Source organism: Octopus sinensis, linkage group LG7 (assembly GCF_006345805.1).
Source record: "Octopus sinensis linkage group LG7, ASM634580v1, whole genome shotgun sequence".
NCBI lineage: Eukaryota > Metazoa > Mollusca > Cephalopoda > Octopoda > Octopodidae > Octopus > Octopus sinensis.
The window spans coordinates 21,271,074-21,293,573 of record NC_043003.1 but is presented as its reverse complement, the minus strand read 5'-3'; the positions used below and the strand labels follow the sequence as shown (position 1 = coordinate 21,293,573).

At 36.1% G+C, this 22,500-nt stretch overlaps 1 protein-coding gene across 2 annotated transcripts in view; it reads right to left on the bottom strand.

Moving 5' to 3' along the window:
- LOC115214118 (probable protein S-acyltransferase 23) overlaps positions 1-22,500 on the bottom strand; it is a 246,604-nt gene that overhangs the window by 153,029 nt on the left and 71,075 nt on the right. For both annotated transcript variants that reach the window (XM_029783180.2, XM_036504612.1), the window contains one exon: positions 1,270-1,676. In XM_029783180.2, coding sequence (XP_029639040.1) covers positions 1,270-1,676 — 407 coding nt within the window. The remainder of the gene's footprint in view (positions 1-1,269; positions 1,677-22,500) is intronic.

The window sequence follows — 22,500 nt, the reverse complement described above, 5'->3', positions numbered from 1 at the left end:
TGTGCTACATTTTGGGCAAGGGTGTTCTGCTATAGCTCTGGGCTATTGCAGAAAACCCTTTGGCAGATTTGGTAGATGGAAACTGAAAGAAGTCCACCATGTGTTTGTGTGTATGTGTGTGTATATATATATATATATATATATATATATATATATATATATACCATGACTGACCAGGCTATCTGATGTTACTACACATCGCTGGTCACAATGCGCTTCACATTGTTTTAGCCTTCAGATGACACCACCCCACTGGCTAAGTGAGCAAGCCAACAGAAGAAAGAGTGAGAGAAAATTGTGGCAAAAGAGTACAGCAGGGATCGCCACCACCCCCTGCCGGAGCCTCGTGGAGCTTTAGATGTTTTCGCTCAATAAACACTCACAATGCCTGATCTGGAAATCGAAACTGCAATCCTAAAACCGCTGAGTCTGCTACCCTAACCACTGGGCCATTGAACCTCCACACACACACACACACACATCCCTGTTATTGTCACCGTCATCATCATCATCATCATCCTTGTTTAATGTCTATTTTCTATGCTGGCATGGGTTAGACAGTGTGACAAAAGTTGGCAAGCTGGAGGGTTGCACCAGGCTCCAATTGTCTGTTCTAGCAAGGTTTCTATGGCAGGTTGTCCTTTGTAAAGCCAACCACTTTACAGAGTGTACTGGGTGCTTTTTATGTGGCCTCTGCTTGTTTATGTTGTAGCAGCACATAATAAATAGTTCAAAAATTTCTCATAGATAAAACCTACATGTGGTAACCCAAGAATTATTAAACAGACCATTCATTCTTAGCTTGTATTTCTATCATCATCATTTAACATCCACTTTTTTCATGCTTGCACAGGTCAGATGGAAACCATTGAGTCAGATTTTCAGTTGGATGCCCTGCCAGTTGCCAAACCTCACCTATTTCCAAGCAATGTATTATTTATCCATGTCAAGATGTGTTTTTCAAGGAGGATTGAGAACAAACATCACTGGTTTACAATCATCAAAACAAGAGTACACACACACACACACACACACACACAAGTACATACAATTGGTTTCTTTCAATTTCCATCTACCAAATCCACTCACAAGGCCAGAGAATATAGAGGAAGACACTTGCCCAAGATGCAGTGCAGTGGGTGACATGGTTGGGAGGCAAGCTTCTTAATCATATCACTATGTCTGTGGGTTGGAAAGATTTACAAAGATCAAACATTTAAAGAGCTGTTTTTTTTTTCTTTTTATGAGGAAGTTTTAAAACTGCCTTACCTTTGAAAGCTGCCCAATGCAAAGCATTATCGCCGTCTTTGTCAACAAGTTGTTTCTGTGCACCTTTCCCCATCAAATAGGCAGCAAGCATAGTCTGGCCATACTGTGCAGCAACAGTTAGGGGCGTGCAGCCCTTATTGTCCATCACATCAAGTGGGACGCCTGCCTGCACTAGTATGTCCACAACAGCAATGTGCCCATTCACACAAGCCCAGTGAATTGGCCGTGCACCAGGATCATTTTGACTCGGCTCATTTATTAACCCTTTGCATTCTATGATGAAGCGAAGAATGGTGGTATGTCCTCCAAGGCAAGCCCAGTGAGCTGGTGTGTGGCCTTTCTCGTCCCGAATTGAAAATATACTTGGACCTTCTTGTTCGACCAAAGCTTGAACAGGAACCAATAATCTGTAAAATAATAATGAAAACAAGATAAATCAATTGAAGATAACAGATTCAAATTTTGGCAAAAGCCAGCAATTTTAAAGGATGGGGTTAGTTGATTATATTGACTGCGGTACTCGATTGGTACTTATTTATCGATTCTAAAAGGATGAAAGGCAAAGATGACCTCGGCGGAATTTGAACTGAGAAAATAAAGAACCAGAGGAGAAGTCACTAAGCAGTTTGTCTGATATGCTAACGGTTCTGTCAGCTTGCTGCCTTAAATCAATTGAAAATAATAAAAATTTATTTTTATTCAAATAATAAATAAATTCATAAAAATTTATGATATTATTGCATAGTTTAATGTTTGGTTCTTTGTTGTCTATGTAAGAGATTCGGTAAAGAATTTAAAATAGATAATATCAGTTTTATGACATTGAGTGTTTTAAGAATGAAACTAGGAAGCAACGATAGTTGAGGCAAAGAGGCAAATCAAAGTAAATGAGTGAGGTGGTGGGGCTGTTGGTAGTGGCGATGGTGTTGGTTGTAGTGGTGATGGTGGAGGTAGTGGTGATGGTGATGGTTGTAGTGGCGATGGTGTTGGTTGTAGTGGTGATGGTGGTAGTGGTGACGGTGGTAGTGATGGTGGTGGTTGTGATGGTGGTGGTTGTGATGGGGTGGTGGTGTTGGTGATGGTGGTGGTGTTGGTGATGGTGGTGGTGTTGGTGATGGTGGTGGTGTTGGTGATGGTGGTGGTTGTGGTGGTGTTGGTGATGGTGGTGGTTGTAGTGGTGATGGTGTTGGTTGTAGCGGTGATGATGGTGGTGGCAGTGGTGATGGTGGTAGTGGTGATGGTGGTAGTGGTGATGGTGGTAGTGGTGATGGTGGTGGTGATGGCGGTGGCAGATAGAAGGAGATAAAAGTTGTAATGAAGGAGTTACTGTTAACTGAAAAAAAAAAGGAAGTGTATAAATATAACAAAAAACAAAAACAAACCAAGAAATAAAAACAAACCAACCCCAGTTAAGATGGTTGAATAAGTTTATCTAACTTTGTTCAAATGGAAACAAAGAAAACAAACAAACCACAAAATAGTGGTGATTCTACTGATAATAGTGAAAGCATACCCTTTTGTATGTACCTTACTAATACTAATCACTATTTATAACTACGAGCCAACAAGAAGCTTCTACATGGTCATTTGACCTATAAGAGATAACAGTCAAATTGTCCTTAAATCACATACATATATTAGGCGTAGGCATGTGGCTTCAGTTTTATTCCTGTCATATATATATGCATATATATATATGTATATATATATATATATGGATATACATACATATATATATATATATATATACATATATATATATATATATACATATGGATATACATACACATATATATATATATATATATATATATTATATATATATACATATGATATATATATACATATATATATATATATATATATACATATATATATATATATACACATATATATATATATATATATATATATATATATATATATATATATATATATACATTATATATATATATATATACATATGGATATACATACATATATATATATATATATATATATATATGCATATATATACATGTATATATATATATGGATATACATACATACACATATATATATATATATATATATATATATATATATATATATATATATATGTCCATCCCTGTCAGCATGGACAACGGACGTTAATGATGATAATGAAGATAATGATACACATATACATACATATAATACATATAGAGTCCCACATTCCCATTCATCGGACAGTTTTGTTTAGAATATTACATACATATACAGATATATGTGTGTGTGTGTCTTTGTGTTTGTAACCCACCATGCCTTGACATCAAAGTTGGTTTGTCTACATCCCTATAACATAGTGGTTTGGCAGAAGAAATGAATAGAATAAGTACCAGGTTTAATCTCCATCAACATCATGCTCAACCATAAGGTGGCAAACTGTAAGAATGATTAGCCTGTCTTTACGTTCTGAGTTCAACTTCTGCTGAGGTCAACTTTGCCTTTCATCCTTTTGGAGGTTGATAAAATAAGTACCAGTTGAACCCTAGGCAGGGGGAGTGTCGATGTAATCGATTTACCCCTAAACTTGCTGGCGTTGTGCCAGAATCTGAAACCAATATCGGTCAAGTCTCCATCAATAATACAACCAACCATCTTTATAAAGAAAGAAGGACACATAGGATATTTTTAGTTCCAGATATCACTGAAAAGTCAGGCTAGCAGTTTATGGCTGGAAAATCTTTAATCATAGGTCAGCTTAATCAAAACTCTGACCTGGGGTTAAACAACATCATGTATTGGTTCTAAATGAAAGCAACATTATCACTTTTCATTTTATATAGAAAAAGAAAAAGGTAGATAAGAAGGGAAAAGATGGAGGATTTATGCCAACAGAAGGGAAATTTCTTATTATCTCCAATGACATATAATTATAATAAAAGTTTAAACCTGTCACGCACACTGATCCCACCCCCACTGCTAAAACGCAGAAATAACAATGAAAGCAATGATGGTGCAGGCACGGCTTGACTGTGTGGTTAAGAAACTTGCTCTGCAACCATGGTTTTTAGGTTCAATCCTACAGCATGGCACTTAGGGCAAATGTCTTCTACTATAGCCCCTTGTGAGTGAATTTGATAGACAGAAACTGTGTAAAAGCCTGACAGCTATATATATGTGTGTGTGTGTGTGTGTGTGTGGTGTGTGTGTGTGTGTGTATAGTGAGAATTTCCAAAAAAACAAAAAACGAAGACGAGTGTGTAAATAAACGCTTGGGAATTGAGAAAGTCTTTTACGTTGGAGCCTATACTCTACGACAGAAAGGAACAGAAATAAAGAATAGAGAAACACGATATATACATATACATCTATATATATATATATATATATATATATATATATATTTAGAGAGAGAGAGAGAGAGAGAGAGAGGAGAGAGAGAGAGAAAGACAGAATGAGAGAGATAAATAGGTAAACCTATAATACATGCATACACATATATATACACACACACATAATGCATACATACATATACATATATATATATACACACACACACACACATACACACACACCATGCTGGGCTGCTGAAATCTACAAATTTTTTTATTCTCTCTTTGCTTATTTTCTCTTATTTCTTTCTGTTAAAGAGCATAAGCTCGAAATGTAAAAGACTTTTTCATTTTCCTGAGTGTCAAACTAATACACTTGCTTGTTGTTCATACACTTGTCTTCGTCTTTTGTTTTTCTATAAATTTCAACACATGTATATACATAGATACATATATATGCTAATATATAGAGAAATGTTGAAAAAAAAAACTGATTTTAACTCACAGCACTCAATTATTAAACATTCATAAATGGAATGAATAAATAAAATTGAATATTAAGTATTTATGGAATTTGATATATATATATATATATAACGGTTAAGACACCCTTCAGTCATGAATAACCATGAGATTGCATCTAGAAAATTCCCCTCTGGGTAAAATTGTTTGTAGAAGGCCAGCAGTCACCCATGTATACCAGCCTCCCCTCTCCACACCACTGACGTTATCCAAAGACAAAGCAAAGGCCGACACAGCTTGGCACCAATGGTATCGCAACTCATTTCTATAGCTGAGCAAATTGGAACAACATGAAATAAAGTGTCTTGCTAAACAACACAACACATAGCCTGGTCTGGGAACTGAACTCACTATCTCATGATTGTGAGCCTGACGCTCTAACCAATGAGCTATGTGCTTTCACTGGGTTCAAGGAAGACTTACTGTTCTTCGAAACAAGCAAAAGAAGAAACTTCCTCTCTTAAAAGTTGAAGCTTTATCTTTTTTCCATGTTGTGAATTGCAAGTTTTCATGGTACCTTCACTACTGCCAGTGGCACAAAGAAAGTATCCAGTACACTCTGTTAAGTGGTTGGCATTAGGAAGGGCATTCAGCTGTAGAAACCACATTAAAGCAAACACTGGAGCTCAACACAATCTTACAGCTTTCCAGATTCTGTCAAACTGTCCAACCCATGCCAGCAAGGAAAGCAAATGTTAAATGATGATGAATGAATAAAAGTGATAATGTAACCCTAAATATACTATATCTAAAAGCAAGACTGGGTGGTCATGGCTGGAAATGCTTTCGCTCAAAGACGTTTGATCGATCATAGATGACTCGGCGCTAAATAATGACAACAACAGTTGGCCCTGTGCCAACTCAGAGGAGAAATCCATTACCACTTATCTGTAATAACATCATTACGAATACAAGAATACAATGCAAGAAGCAAAGATTGTCACACCTCGAAAATAAATAGCATAAAAATAAAAATAACAACAAAAGAAAAATAAATAAATAACACTAATAAAACAATAAGAGCTGGCTAAATGTTATTTCAGTGGATGCTGGAATAAATACTATAGATAGGTACCCTGAGATAATTAGCTCCGTTGATCTACCAAAGGAAGGACTCATATTTGGTCTGTGGCAGTAATGTCTATTATTCTGGGATGTCTAGCATCAGAGAGAGAGGTGGTGGTGGTGAGGGGGGGGTAGTACCATCTTAGCTTTGGCGTCTTTGTTGAACTTTTCTTTATTTGTCTATTTCTTTCTATTTCGTTCTTTTAATACAGTCTATTATGGGCAATGTATTTCAATGTAATATTTAAGATACCAAAATGAGATGTTGGCACTCTAGGAGGTCAGATGGAGAAAGAGGGCAAGAATTTTGGTGGCTGGCTGGCTGGTTGGCGAAGCATGTAGGGTTGGGGCAAAGGGTGTGTGGATAATATGCAAATATGCACAAGTAGGTGGGAGGTGTGTGGTAGGAAATAAGAGAGAGAGAGAGAGGAGAGAGAGAAGAGCCAGGGAGAGAGGAGTAAGAAGACAGAAAGAGGAACAGAGAGTGACTGGGACAGAGAAAGAGAGAGAGAGTGAGGAAGAGGGAAATAGAGTGAGAAAGAGACAGGGAGAGAGAGAGAGAGAGAAAGAGAAAGAAAGGGAGAAAGAGAGAGAGAGAGAGAGGGAAATAGAGTGAGAAAGCGACAGGGAGAGAGAGAGTGAAAAAGAGAAAGAGAGAGTAAGGGAGAAAGAGAGAAAAAAGAGAGAGAAAGGGAGGGAGAAAGAGAAAGAGAAAAGAAAGTGAGAGAGAGAGAGAGAGAGAAAGATAGAGAGAGACGGAGACAGACCAGAAGGTGGGTGGGTTTGTTGGTGTAAACAGCTGGCTTCGTCACACTGCACAATGTGCATGCAGGTACACAAAAATACATGCATGCATGCACACACACACACACACACGTACACAGACAGACAAATAGACATAAGAAAAATACTGTAAAGAGGCTATTCATTGGCTCACACTCACTGTTAATAGTTCAAATAACTGAAATAATAGAGAAGGGAGTGAGAGAGAAAGAGAGAGAGAGAGTGTGTGGGGGCGGGGGTGGGAGTGGGGGTAAAAGTAGTGAAAGAAAAGGAGCAATGGAAAAGAGAGACAGAAAGGAAGAGAGAGAATGAGTGTGAGAGAGGCAGATAGCATGGGAAGGAGTAATTGCAATGGAAAGAGAGTGCAAGAGAAAAAAAGACTGTAAGAGACCGGAAGAGAGAGAAAGAGAGAGTCGAAAATAGAGAGCAAGGAAGTAAGGGAGTACAAAGAAAAGAGAGAGAGAGAGTATGGAAGAGAGAAAGTGAGAGAAAGAGAGCAAAAAGAGTGTGTGTGTGTGTGGAATCATTGCTATTATATTTATAGAAACCCATTGATTTTGCTTGCAAATAAAATGATCTTTCACTAGAGCCTAATCATAGAATAATAGCTTATGAAATTCTTACCATTACCATTGCTGGAATTAGAACTACTTTAGATCTACATTTTGGGGTTATTGCTATATATTTGTTTTTATTTTATTTTATTTTACTTCATTTTGTTTTGTTTTGTTTCGTCTGCTTTGCTTTTATTTTTATTTTCATCTTTTGTTTTTGTTTATATTTTTTCCTCATTTTATCCTCATCATCTTCATCAATGACAACGATGATGATGATGATGATGATGATGATGATGAGCCTTTCCTTCTTTTGTTGAGATTTAAGCAAATTTACTAAACTATATATTTCTAATTTTGGCTCAAAAAAGAAAAAGAAAAAGAAACAAACAAATCAAAGGCGCTGACTTTTTTTTTTTCACCGAAAAAATTCGAGCAGAATTTGCCTGAAAGTGCTAAAATGCAAGAATTATTTATTTATTAATTTATTTTCTTAATTATGTATGTATATAGTTATTTAAATATATTAAACTCATGCTTTAATTGTTTCATAATATAAATGATTTCTTTTGATGAAGTACACAGGTGTTTTTGATAATAATTATAAAGAGCTTGTAGTATATGTATACAGTACCCAGGTACAGTAGAACCCACAGGAAAAGTGTAAAAGAGGGGACAGAAACCAGCAATAAGTGAATTAAAATAAGACAACAATGATGGCCAAAGTTTGTGCATTAGTACACAGGATAAAACACTAGACAGACAAAAAAATGAACAGTAGGCATAGGAGTGGATGTGTGGGAAGTAGCTTGCTTATGAACCACATGGTTCCGTGTTCAGTCCCTCTGCGTGGTACCTTGGGCACGTCTCTTCTACTATAGCCTCGGGCCGACCAAAGCTTTGTGAGTGGATTTGGTAGATGGAAACTGAAAGAAGCCTGTCGTATATATGTATATGTGTATGTGTGTGTGTATATATATATATATATATATATATATATATTGTTATATTTCGGAATGGTCATTTTGCCAGTTTAGCCAATAAAAACATATGCACTATATATTTGGTGTTATTTTGCTTCAGTGTTATTTATTTCTTACATTAATCTTAATCGTATTTTGGCCAGAGTTCTTTCGTCACACTCCTGTGACCGCATCAGTGGTCCTTTGTTTTCTTCTTTCTTATTTGTGTCTCTCCTTACTAACCATCAGCCATTTTGTATTTCTATTGTATGTCTTCATTTGCGCATGCTTATATCTCTATGTGACGAAAGAACTCTGGCCGAAATAAGATTAAGATTAATGTAAAAAATAAATAACACTGAAGCAAGATAACACCAAATATATAGTGCGTGTGTTTTTATTGGCTAAACTGGCAATATGACCATTCCAAAATATAACAATATCTGTTTCAACACACGACTTCACATAAAAAATCTTGCACAACAAATATTTAAACGTATATATATATATATAAATATATATATATATATATGTTTATGTGTGTGTATATATGTTTATGTGTATGTGTTTGTCCCCCCAACATTGCTTGACAATTGATGCTGGTTTGTTTACATCCCTGTAATTGACGGTTCGGCAAAAGAGACCGATAGAATAAGTACTAGGCTTACAAAGAATAAGTCCTGGGGTCGAATAATCTCGACTAAAGGCAGTGCTCCAGCATGGCCACAGTCAAATGATTGAAACAAGTAAAAGAGTAAAGAGTAAAAATAACAGTAAAAGAGCCATAAAGGGGAAAGTGTACATAGGCTTTATGGAAATCAAGTTGGTGAATTTTGGGAAGGATACAGTTTCCTGGCAGCTAAGATCTGACATGGATTATCCACAATCTTCCCAATTGTTGGAAAGATGGTGGATAATCTTGAGGGCTTTTACCAGTCAACGTTTTGGTGTGTCTTGGGCGAATTTCAGGAAGTATGAAATTTTTGAAGGATGCAGTCTCCTAGCAGCTAACAACTGACATAGATAGTTTATTTGATAATTCTGAACATAAAATAAAATATTTCCAAAATCATTGGTGTTGCGCTGTATTTTCTTTATTTTATAAGTATGTCTCCGGTTGGCTGAGATATTGAATTCAAAAAAGCAGCTAGCTATTGGAAAGATGGTGGATAATCTTGAGAGCTTTTACTAGTCAAAATTTTGGTGTGTTAATGCTCAGAGAAGCAAGACACTTAAGACATGGTAAGTGACTAACAGACAGAGCGTATTCATCTGGTTGCACATCCTTAGACAGTTTCCAGTAGATCAATATTGTCAACAGTTTGGCTGTATTCATTTTTGTCTTTTTATTCAGAAATGATAAGAAAGAGATGTGTGGTTAATTTCAACTTGATGCTACTATTTTACTCTTTTACTTGTTTCAGTCATTTGACTGTGGCCATGCTGGGGCACCGCCTTTAGTCGAGCAAACTGACCCCAGGACTTATTCTTTGTAAGCTTAGTACTTATTCTATTGGTCTCTTTTGCCGAAACGAATATATATATCTTTTATATCTTAAATATTTCAGTCACTGGACCATGGCCATGCTGGAGTACCGTCCTGAAATGTTTTAGTCAAAGAAATTAACACCAGTACTTTTTTTTTAAGTCAGGTACTTACACTATTGCTCTCTTCTGACTAACTGGTAAGTCGTGGAGATGTAAATAAATTAACACTAGTTGTGAAGCAGAGGGAAGAAGACAAACACAGACACACATGTACAACGGGCGTCCATACAGTTTCTTTCTAACAAATTCACTCACAGGGCCTAGGTACCATGCAGTGGGAGTGAACCTGTAACTCCATGGTTGCAAACCACACAGTCATGCAGAAGTTGTATAGCAGTAGTTCCCAACCCTTTTATTTAAATGAGTTTTCCCATGGATCCCTTTTAATATGCTTATTCTTATGTGTGTGTGGTTGGCGTTAGGAAGGGCATCCAGCCGTAGAAACACTGCCAGATTTGACTGGGCCTGATGAAGCCTTCTGGCTTCACAGACCCCAGTAGAACCGTCCAACCCATGCTAGCATGGAAACGGACGCTAAATGATGATGATGATGATGATGATAGATAGATAGATAGATATACACACACACACATATATAAAATATTGAACTTAGTTCATGGGTTCCCAGTACTACCTTTGCAGACCACCAGGGATCTGGGGACCCCAGCCTGGAAACCACTGATGTATAGTTAACATTGATCAATGGAGGCCCAATTTCTCCTACCCTGGAGCAATAAACAGCAAAGCAAATCTTAGTAACATTTAAGCAAATCTTAGTAACATTTAAATTCAGATCAAGGAAATACTGCACTAGATACACTAAAGCACCTAGACATTAAAATATTTTAGTTCACATAAAAAAAAATCCCTCCATTTCTATACCCTCCCTCACTCTCTCATCACAATAGCAAATAAAACCTTTCACAATTTCCATTTCGACTTGAATTTAAATAATGATTGTATTTGTAAATCAACCTGATTATGAATTAACTAACAATGGAACAATATTGAACAAATGTCTATATGAATTATTACAATAAAATAACTCATTTATATTTCAGTATTTAACACAGATAAAATGTGAAATGTGAATAGAAAGTTATACAAAAATTATTTTAAATATTCTGACATCCTGAAATGATTTGCTGATATTTTGATTATCAAATAAATTCTTAATGACATCATGCCATTTTCTATTATGATGGCATGCTGACAAAGAAGATGGACTTTGTGTGTAGCAGACAAAAGAAGGAGCAGCAAGCAACAAGAACACCCATAAAACAAGTTTTATTTAACTGTTTGGAAAAGCTCCCTAGAATTGTTGATAGCATCTGTTACACCCAGGTAATTGTACTCATCAGGGAAATTGGGTACTGGGAAAACATAGTAACCATAATAATAGTGGCAACTGATTTTATATTTGCATGTAGTTGGCTGTGAGTACATGCTACTGACAATGCCCAATGACACAGAAATGCATCTAGAAGTCTCACTAGGTGCTGCTGGAATTATTTCTTTTCTGTCATAAATATGTTTTAAACATAGCATATCCATAAGACATATCTCTGGATGCATACTGCAGTAAATTTGATTTTCACAATGTATTTATATTATGTACAATATATATATATATATATATTCGCTGGACAAAATGCTTAGCAGTATTTCGCTTGTTACTACGTTCTGTGTTCAAATTCCGCCGCGTTTGACTTTGCCTTTCAGCCTTTTGGAGTTGATAAATTAAGTATCAGTGAAATTCTGGGGGTCGATGTAATCAACTAGTCCCCTCTCCCAAAACTTCAGGCCTTGTGGCAATAATAGAAAGCATTATGTACAATATATAAATGGTTATAGTATCTAACTTAAGGCCTGGTAGCTGTTAGCAAGCTTTCACTAACTGCTTTGGGCCTATCTACTTGTAACTCAGTTGAACAAGGATGTAACAGCTAGAGGAAGATATGGCTGCACCAGCAGTCATAGAGGCTGCTATTTCTCATTTTCAGCTGAATAGATTGGAGCATGTGAAATGAAGTGCTTTGCTCAAGGACACATGTGATTGAGTCAAGGAATCAAACCTGCAACCTTATCATTGCAGTTTAACACCTTAACTACTAAAACATTAGCTTAGTGGTGAGAGTGCTGACCATGTGGTCTACAGATGTGCACACACGCGCGCACACACACACTCACACACATGCAGATAAATATGAGTACTGAAGTTTTGCCAAGAGTGGCTGATCAAACATTTTATTTAACAGGCCACCTTTGGTGAAACTTTGAAGTAACATGATTAATGCGTTTTAAATATTTAACTCTACACTATATATATATGTATGTATGTATGTATGTATGTCCTGAGGACAGCTGATATCTTGAGTATTGAGGCGATGGTGCATAAGCACCGGTTACGTTAGACTGGACACCTTATTAGAATGAAGGATAGCAGGATCCCTAAGCAGATGCTATATGGGGAACTTGTGAATGGAAAGAGACCCCAGCAGAAACCAAGGCTGCGATTTAAAGACCGTGTCAAGTCTTCATTAAAGGCCTATGATTTGTGATAGGAGACTGATTGGAAGAACAATGACTGTCATCGCCACAGATGGAGGAAGCAGGTTAAAGAGGGGGTTGACACCTTTGAGAGAGCACGTATCCAGCATGAAGAACTTAAGTGTGCTGCTCGAAAGTGCACTGCTGGTGTAATGAATGGGGAAAGCTTGGTCTGCAATGTTTGCACTCATGTATGCTTATCAAGAGCAGGGCTCATTAGCCACCAACGTAGCTGCAAATGCAAAATACAAGTTAGTCCTAGAGCGCACAATGTTCCTGAAGGTCAGCAATGGTCTTCCTCCGTCATGAGTGGATGGTCATCATGTATGTATGCATATAGGTATGTACACATGCATGTTTGTGTGTGTGCATATAGATACACACACACACATACACATATATACATAGATACATGTTAGTCTTCTTTTATTTTTATACTTATCATAAGAATGTGGCCAAATAGGGGCAGTTTTGAGGGGTTTTAGTCTATTATACTGACCCCTAAGTTTCTTTTTATTCAATTGCTAAGTTACAGCTGAGTAAACAAACTGACACTTATTGTTAGGTTGTGAGAAACAAACACATAAGTACACACACATGCAAATGCACACAAATCAAGCTGTATTGGCCTTTGTCTTTCCCTTGGATAATATCAGTGGTGTGGAGAGGCTGGTATGCATGGGCAGCTGCTGGTCATCTATAAAACAACTGAGCCTGGACTTGTGCCTTGGAGAGGATCTTTCTAGGTGCAATCCCATGGTCATTCATGACCAAAGGGAGTTTTTAACCTTTACCATATATATATATATATACACACACACACACACACACAACTTATAAATAAGGGCAAAAGAAATAAATTCCTATGCCAAATATGCTGAGAAATAAACTTAAATTGTCAATAATCACATATAATTCATCACTATGTGGTTAAAGTCTATTTCTCGGCACATTTGGCATAGGAATTTTTTCTTTTGCCCTTACTCTTATACTCATTTCAGTCATTTGACTGTGGCCATACTGGAGCACCGCCTTTAGTCGAGCAAATGGAGCAAATCGAGCCCAGGACTTATTCCTTGTAAGCTTAGTACTTAGTTGCCCCGCAACAGCAGAAGGAATGTCACCACCATCACCACAATGATAGTGATGATGGCAATGACAAAGACTCCACTCCCAGCATTAGCACCAGCAGCAGCAGCAGCAGCAGCAGCAGCACCACCACCACCACCACCACCACCACCACCACCACCAACAACAACAACAACAGTGGTAGCAGCAGCAGCAGCCATGATTTCTATGACAGCTGCTTCTGTTGGCAATGAAAATACAAAGTATTATTGTGAAGAATTCTAAATAAATGAAAGGTGATGATTATTCCAGTCAATTTCAAAGTTTGAATGGCAAAACAGCAAAAACATGGTGCTGTATAAGGTCTCAGAACCTTTAATATACATGTATGTATTCAAGTCTGTGTCTGTGTGTCTGTGTGTGTGTGCAAAAATACAAAATATGATCATATGACTAGTTAATGAGTTTGACATTTAAACATATAAAACACTGGCATATATCTTGATTTTGATGGTATACACACACTTATATATATACATACGCACATATACACACACATATATATACACACGTGTGTGTGTATGTATGTTCAGAAACAAGAACAATATTATTTCCACAATTTCAAGTAACTGACACATATTTTCAATGGTTATTAAAAACTACTTAGCAAATAATTAATAAAAAGAATATTAACAGAAAAAACAACTTATAGTTCAGTATTGACAATTCTTCGTTATGTGTTTGTGTACTGCCCCATCCCCAACAATAACAAAAAGCAAAAAAAAAAAAAAACTAGTCGTTATAAGTAACATTCTAGGAGAGTTTTGCGTAACCTTTTGCAGCTAAGTGCCACCTTTCAAAAGTGGGGTGTGTGTTTGTGTGTATTACTGTGTTTTAGCTTTGACACTGGATGATAGTTGTAAACAAATGTCACCAACCGGCAAGTGCTGTCTTTTGCCTGGCTATAGGAAAATATTAACTTGCTTGGGAACAGATAAGGGTTGGTGACAGGAAGGATATTCAGCCATAGAAAATCTGCCCAAAATTTTGTCTGACCCACGTGAATATGGAAATGTGGATATGATGATGTGATGATGATGTGTGTGTGTATATATATATGGCTGTGTGGTAAGAAGCTTGCTTCCCAACCACATGGTTCCATGTTCAGTCCCACTGCGTGGCACCTTGGGCAAGTGTCTTCTACTGTAACCTCAGCCCGAACAAAGTCTTGTGAGTGGATTTGGTAGATGGAAACTGAGAGAAACCCGTCATATATATATATATATTATATATATATATTATATATATATATGTATATATATCTATGTGTGTGTGTCTTGTGTTTGTATTTGTCGCCTCACCATTGTTTGACAATGAATGTTGGCATGTTTATGTCCCCCGTAACTGAGCAGTTCGGCAAAAGAGACTGATAGAATAAGTACTAGGCTTACAAAGAATAAGTCCTGGGGTCAATTTGTTCAACTAAAGCTGGTGCTCCAGCATGGTTACAGTCAAATGACTGAAACAAGTAAAATAAAATGTGTATGTATGTATGTGTGTGTGTATATATATATAAATATACGAAAAAAGATTTGAAAATGCAATTTTAAAAGGTGTTTATTCACTTGACCGGTTTCACTTTTTTAGAAAAAGATTGTCAAAAGTAAAATGTAAAAGCTTTGTAAAAACTTTGTTGTGTTAAGTACTGGTTGTCACAAAATATTACAATACATATATACATTCTTTGATAATAATAATAAAAATGTTACAACAGTTTACAAGGAAAAATCTTGAGAAAATATTAAGAATGTATATATGTATTGCAATATTTTGTGACAACCAGTACTTAACACAACAAAGTTTTTACAAAACTTTTACATTTTACTTTCGACAATCTTTTTCTAAAAAAGTGAAACTGGTCAAGTGAATAAACACCTTTTAAAATTGCATTTTCAAACCTTCTTTCATATATATTTCCACTCGTGCAGTATCTTACAACTTCACTTTGTCATATATATATATATATATATATATATATATATATACATACAATGTAGGTGTAAAAAGGTTGAATGTAGATTCATCCCTTAATTTTGGAGTTTTCCAAAATAGATTCCTGTTGTTGATTCTTCATACTTTGCTGGTAGTTTACAGGCGTAAATTTGCGAAGATATGAAAGGTAATACTTGTATATAATGTATTTTTGTTCATACTTCCTACACTGAACAGAACATTGATATATTTAATTAATTTAATTTAATTCAATTCAATCATGAATTTGCATTATTATTTTTATATCTCTGTATGAAACAATCGTCTGCAAGAATTAAACTTCTAATATATTTCAACAACTTCTCTCCTCCATTTTTAAATAAATCGATGAGTTTTATGGGACTTCTTTCCATAAATTCACCATACATTATATATCATCATCATCATCATTTAACGTCCGCTTTCCATGCAAGCATGGGTTGGATGATTTGACTGAGGACTGCTGAACCAGATGGCTGCACCAGTCTCCAATCTAATCTGGCAGAGTTTCTACAGCTGGATGCCCTTCCTAACGCCAACCATTCTGAGAGTGTAGTGGGTGCTTTTATGTGCCACTGGCACAAGGGCCAGTCTGGCGGTACTGGCAACGGCCAAGCTGAAATAGTACTTTTTATGTGCCACCTGCACAGGAGTCAGTCCAGCAGCACTGGTAACGACCTCGCTCGAATGTTTTGTTCACGTGCCACGGGCACAAGTACCAGTAAGGCAACGCAGGTAATGATCACATTCAAATGGTGCTTTTTACGTGCCACCAGCATGGAAGCCAGACAGCTGCTCTTGCAGTGATCCCACTCAGATGGAGCTGTTAGCGCTCCACTGGCACGGGTGCCAGTCATCGAATTTGGTTCAATTTCAATATATATATATATATATATCTTTTATCTTTTACTTGTTTCAGTCATTAGACCGTGACCATGCCGGAGCACTGCTTTGAAGAATTTTTAGTTTAATGACTTGACCACAGTACTTATTATTTTTTTTGAAAGTCTGGTATTTATTCTATCACCCTCTTTTGCTGAACTGCTAAGTTACAGGGATGTAAACACACCAATACCAATTGTCATGTAGTGGTGGAGGACAAACACTGACACAGAGGCACACACACACACACACACACACACACATATTTATATGATTGACTTCTTTCAGTTTCTATCTACCAAATCTACTCACAAGGCTTTGGTCAGCAGAGGCTATAGTAGAAGACACTTGCTCAAGGTGCCATTCAGTGGGACTGAACCCAGAACTATATGGTTGGAAAGCTAGCTTCTTATCACACAGCCAATATTTTTATTGTGGTCAAACCAGTCTCTTGGTTCTTCGGAGTTTTACCTGTGAGTTCACAGTATCATCAAGGAAGTTATGATTTGTTTGACTACCTCGCAAACACACACACAAAAAAAAGACTGCCTTACTAAAATAAAAATATTATTAATCTCTTTTACTTCTGACAGCCACACGAAATGAAAAAAAAAGTTATTGATTTTACTTCTCAGGAACCAATGTTTTTTTTTTTTTGCAATATTTGAAAAGCATTGAAATATACAGAAAAGTGAATAGCAGAATTAAGACAGAATGGACAAAATATCATGTGATATTCAACCCTTTTGATTCCAACCAGCCTGAAATGGTGACCAGTAATAAAGTCACAGGAAAAAATGTCCCAGTAATAAAGTTACAATTTTGGCTAGGAAAAAAGTCATAATTAATTTACGATGGCTGGTAATAAAGTCACAGGAAAAAAAGCCACATTTAATTCATGGGATCCAAACAAAACCTCTCTAGGACAAAATCCCTGTGACTTTATTACCGTGACTTTTTTCCAGTGACTCTTTTACCTGGATTCCTAGCTTCTCCTATTTCTATGATACAAACTTTTGAAGTGATCTGAATTAAAACCTTCTATCAAAATTCCATGTTGATTTATGTTCTAAACACCAGCTTAATAATCACTTCAAAATTTGGCACAATGCCAGCAAATTTGGGGGTGGAGGCTAGTCAATTACATTGACCCCAAGGTCCAACTGGTGCTTATTTTATCAATCCTAAAAGGATGAAATTGAAGTTAACTTAGGAAGAATTTAAACTTAGAATGTAAAGATGGATGAAATGTTGTTAAGTCTTTTGCTCAGCATGCTAATGATTCTGGTAGCTCAGTGCTTTACATGCCCTATAATAATTCTTTCTAGTATAGGCACAAGGCCTGAAACTTCGGGGAAGGGGACTAGTTCCTTACATTGATCTCAATGCTCTACTGGTACTTAATTTATCAACCCCTGAAAGGATGAAAGGCAAAGTCAACCCTGGCAGAATATCAACTCAAAATGTAAAGACAGATGAAATACCTATTTCTTTACTACCCACAAGGGGCTAAATACAGAGAGGACAAACAAGGACAGACAAACGGATTAAGTTGATTATATCAACCCCAGTGCGTAACTGGTACTTATTTAATCGTCCCCGAAAGGATGAAAGGCAAAGTCGACCTCAGCGGAATTTGAACTCAGAATGTAGCGGCAGATGAAATACCTATAAGCATTTCACTCAGCATGCTAACAATTCTGCCTGCTCACTACCTTACACCAGCTTAATATTCCTTTGTACTATAGGCACAAGACCTGGACTTTTGAGAGGAGGGGGACAATTGAACACATCGACTCCAGTACATGACTGGTACTTAATTTATCAACCCTGAAAGAATGAAAGACAAGATCAACCTCAGCGGAATTTGAACTCAGAATGTAACGAATGGTGAATTTGTTAACTTTGGCTTATATTAGATAAGGATAAGCTATTCATTACTGTTACTAAATTTTCTACAGCCACCTTCACATTCCATGACAACCATTGGGATTAATCAGGTACCGGACAAGGATTCTAGATAATTTCTCTGGATTTTAAAATTAATTTTTGAGAGTGGTTGGGTTCATGTTTAGTATTCTCGTTTGTGAGAGCAGACCAGTTTATTTCAGATATTCTCATTTTAAAAATCATCTCTGGCTAATCGTTGAGAGGACATTGGTGTTGCCTTGGTGGAGGTTTGCACTCTCTGAGTGCTCTTGTTGTTGTTGTTATTATTATTATTATTACTATAATAAATGACAGAGTTGATGAAGCAGATATGTGAAAATATCCTAATGTATCTTGTGACATCATTTTATGCTTTGAGTTCAAACTCTGCCTAGGCCAGCATTGTCAGTCATCTTTATGATTTTTATAAAGTAAAATATCAGTCAAAAACTGGAGATAATGTAATTAGCTTTATACTTAAAGTTGGTGTCCTAGCATGGCCACAACCCCATGAATAGAATCAGTTAAAAGAATAAAAGAGCTTGTAGTGAATGTAACAAATGTTTTTTTGCATTACAAAACCATGAATATATGTATACAAAATAAAAAAAATCATCATCATCATTATTAAGAAGAGGACGAGGAGAAAGAGGACTGCATCGTCCATGTATTCATATATTCTGTATACAAAGTATTCTTTTCCTGTCATTTCCTTCTACTATCTTTTTTCTTCACTCAAATCATAACCCGTTGTTTTAATGTCCCCTTCGTTTGATGCCCCCGTGGCAAATACAAGAAACCACTGCTGCCACCGCCACCATTGCTTCTGCTGCTGCTACTTTTGCAAAATAGTTTCCTTTTCTTCTTCCTTAAGTATCCAAGAAAAGAAATCTATGCAGAAAGCTAAAATTACGAAGGAAAATAAATAAAGGAATAACAAGAGAAATAGACAGCGAAAGAAAGAATTAAAGAATGAAAGAATGAAAGATGAGAAGCAATAGCAGTAAATTCTGGTAAAAGAATTTACAGTAATACACGATTAGTTTTTGACCTAAGCTGTCAATAAACATTTAACTGATTTATACTTAGATACAAACTTAACTACTTATAGGACGCAGGCATAGCTAAGAACTGGTTAAGTAGTTTGCAATGTAAACATGCAGATGTGTGTTTGATTCCAAAGCATGACACTTCACCTTGGGCAAGTGTTTTCTGCCATAACCTCAAGCTGACTCAAGCTTTGCGAGGAGTGATGAATGTGTTGCTGGCAAATGTTTACAAGGAACAATTACAGTGCAGGGGACACATATTAAGGTATTCAAAAGCACAAATGCTTAATTGAAGTTACAGTAATCACTCGCCATGTTGCGGTTCACTTATTGTGCCTTCAGTACATCGCGGATTTTTCTGGTTGATATACATAAATTTATATCGCGGACTCCTCAGTTTATTGCGTGTTTCTGCGGCTGACAGGTATCTTTTACTCTTTTACTTGTTTCAGTCATTTGACTGTGGCCATGCTGGAGCACCGCCTTTAGTCGAGCAAATCGACCTCAGGAATTATTCTTTGTAAGCCTAGTACTTATTCTATCGGTCTCGTTGCCAAACTGCTAAGTTATGGGGACGTAAACACACCAGCATCAGTTAGATGTTTGTCACCCTTGTCTGGTCCTAAGGAGCTTTTAGCAATATCTACACCATTGTAGGCTTTCAAACATATTCTCTGGTGGAAAGATGACCCATGAATCATAATTTCTTCCTCCCTTTCCTTGACCAGAGATGGAAGCCTAGCAAACAAAGGTCATATGCATCACTCTTCTTTCTCTAATGAAATTTTTTTAAATTTTAGACTTCAATATTTCTTTCGATATAATTGACTAATTCATATAGACAAATATATGAACATGCAGATATATATATCTAAATATATTATACATGTCTCCTTGTATCTCTGTCTGTCAGTAATAATTTAGAATATGGAGTAATAAACAAGTAAAGATTATGTATATGTGTGTGTGTGTGTGTGTGTGTGTGTGTGTATACATATGTATATATATATATATATATATATATATATATGACAATTGCAATGAATATGAAGGTTAGTACATCTGTACATCTGCATATTTAAAAATTTTTTTTATCAATTATGCAGCATATCTGGTTTAAAATTGTCCAACATATGTTTCTGCTGCATGTTCAGCTAGCAAATTGCATTTGCATCCAGTTACTTTTGACTGGTTATCCATTTATGCAACATTATTCAAGGTCCATCCACTGATGTGGTTCAAAGTGAACAGGATGCAAATACTGGCATAGGTTGGATGGTTTGACAGGAGCTGGCAAGGCTAGGGCTAGGATCCACACTAGGCTCTAAAGATCCAAAATATATATATATATATACATGTTCTTTCTTTTATTCTCTCTTTTACTTGTTTCAGTTATCTGACTGCGGCCAGAACTAAATAAAAATACCTATAACTAAATAAAGTACAAAATAATAAATAAATAGTATTATTTTGTACTTTATTTAGTTCTAGGTAAATGTTTTATTGTATATTTAATTATATCATTGTTGAATTGCTACATGGTGGTTCTTCTCTAATTTGTATACATATGCATATATATATAATCATATATGTATAAAAATGTCTGTGTCTGTGTATATATATATATATATATAATATATATATATATATATACACACACATATATATATAAAATAAAAAATGGGACAAGAACGCAAAATATCCAAACAGTTAGGTAATACAAAAATGAGACAACAAAACATCCAGATAGACGATACAAAAAAACCAAGGACGGGTCATTTGAAGTTTTCTTTCCTCAGTTGAGTACCAGATTATCTTCGCAATTTCAGCTGATTATACTCGAGATTGCTCCAATCTGGCCAGCCCCAAGGAAAAACTAAGCTAAGAGCATTAGATTCCTTGGAAGAAAACAGCAAATGTATACAAAAACAAGGACGGAAAAAAACAGACAATGTTACACAAATACAATAACAATAATAGCAGGACATAACAACAGGTGTCTTTTGAGTGAGGACAAATTAAATTAAGCTGGCGTGTGTGGAAATAAAGCCTTATTTATATATATATATATATATATAAATATTATTCATAAAAATATATGAGTATATACATATAAAATAATAGATGTATAAAAAGAATGTGTGTGTGTGTGGATGTAAGTAGACATATACGTGTAGATACATATCAGACTTCAAAATAATGAACTTCAAAAAGATATCGAGTTCATGTTTCTCTCAAAAAAAAAAAAACTAAAACAAAACCCCAAAACAAAACAAAACAAAGCATAAGCTGAGAAGTTTTCCAAAAAAAAAAATAAAAAGATGGATTTGAAAAGGAAAGAGTTGGGTAGGTAGGTCTACGAAATCATGAGAAGTGAAGGCAATTAGGAGCAGTATTAGGGAAACAATGATTAATTCAATTATCTTAATCAGAACTTTAAACTAATTGCATATGTTATTGATTAATCTGTAAGGGTTGTTATCTGAGTTGCTATTAACAACTGGTAACCAAGGTACTGAAGTAGGCAGATGTTTTACAAAGAACTCTTAACTAGCAATAGTGGGATCACCAAAGCTAGCAAATTAGAAAGCACGCTTTATAAATGAAACAGAGGTGTAGTGGCTGAAAGACAAGACACTGGTCCACTAATTCATAGGGATTGAGTTCAAATCCTTGACAACAGCCACTTCTGTGTGATTCAATCCCACAAACTAGCTGTCTGGAATTAGTACAAAAATCTGGAAAGCTGTCTATGATAGACTAGTAGATCATCCAAGAGGATGAATCAGAATAGATAAATGATGCCTTCTATCCAATGTTCTGCCAGTTCTGTCAAAAGGCTTGCAAGAGAGTGAACATTGCAACTCATTTCTACAGCTGAGTGAACTGGTGCTCAAGACACAACATGCAGCCCAGTCCGGGATTCCAACTCACAACCACACGATTGTAAGCTTGACGCTCTAACCACTGAGCCATGCACCTTCACACACAT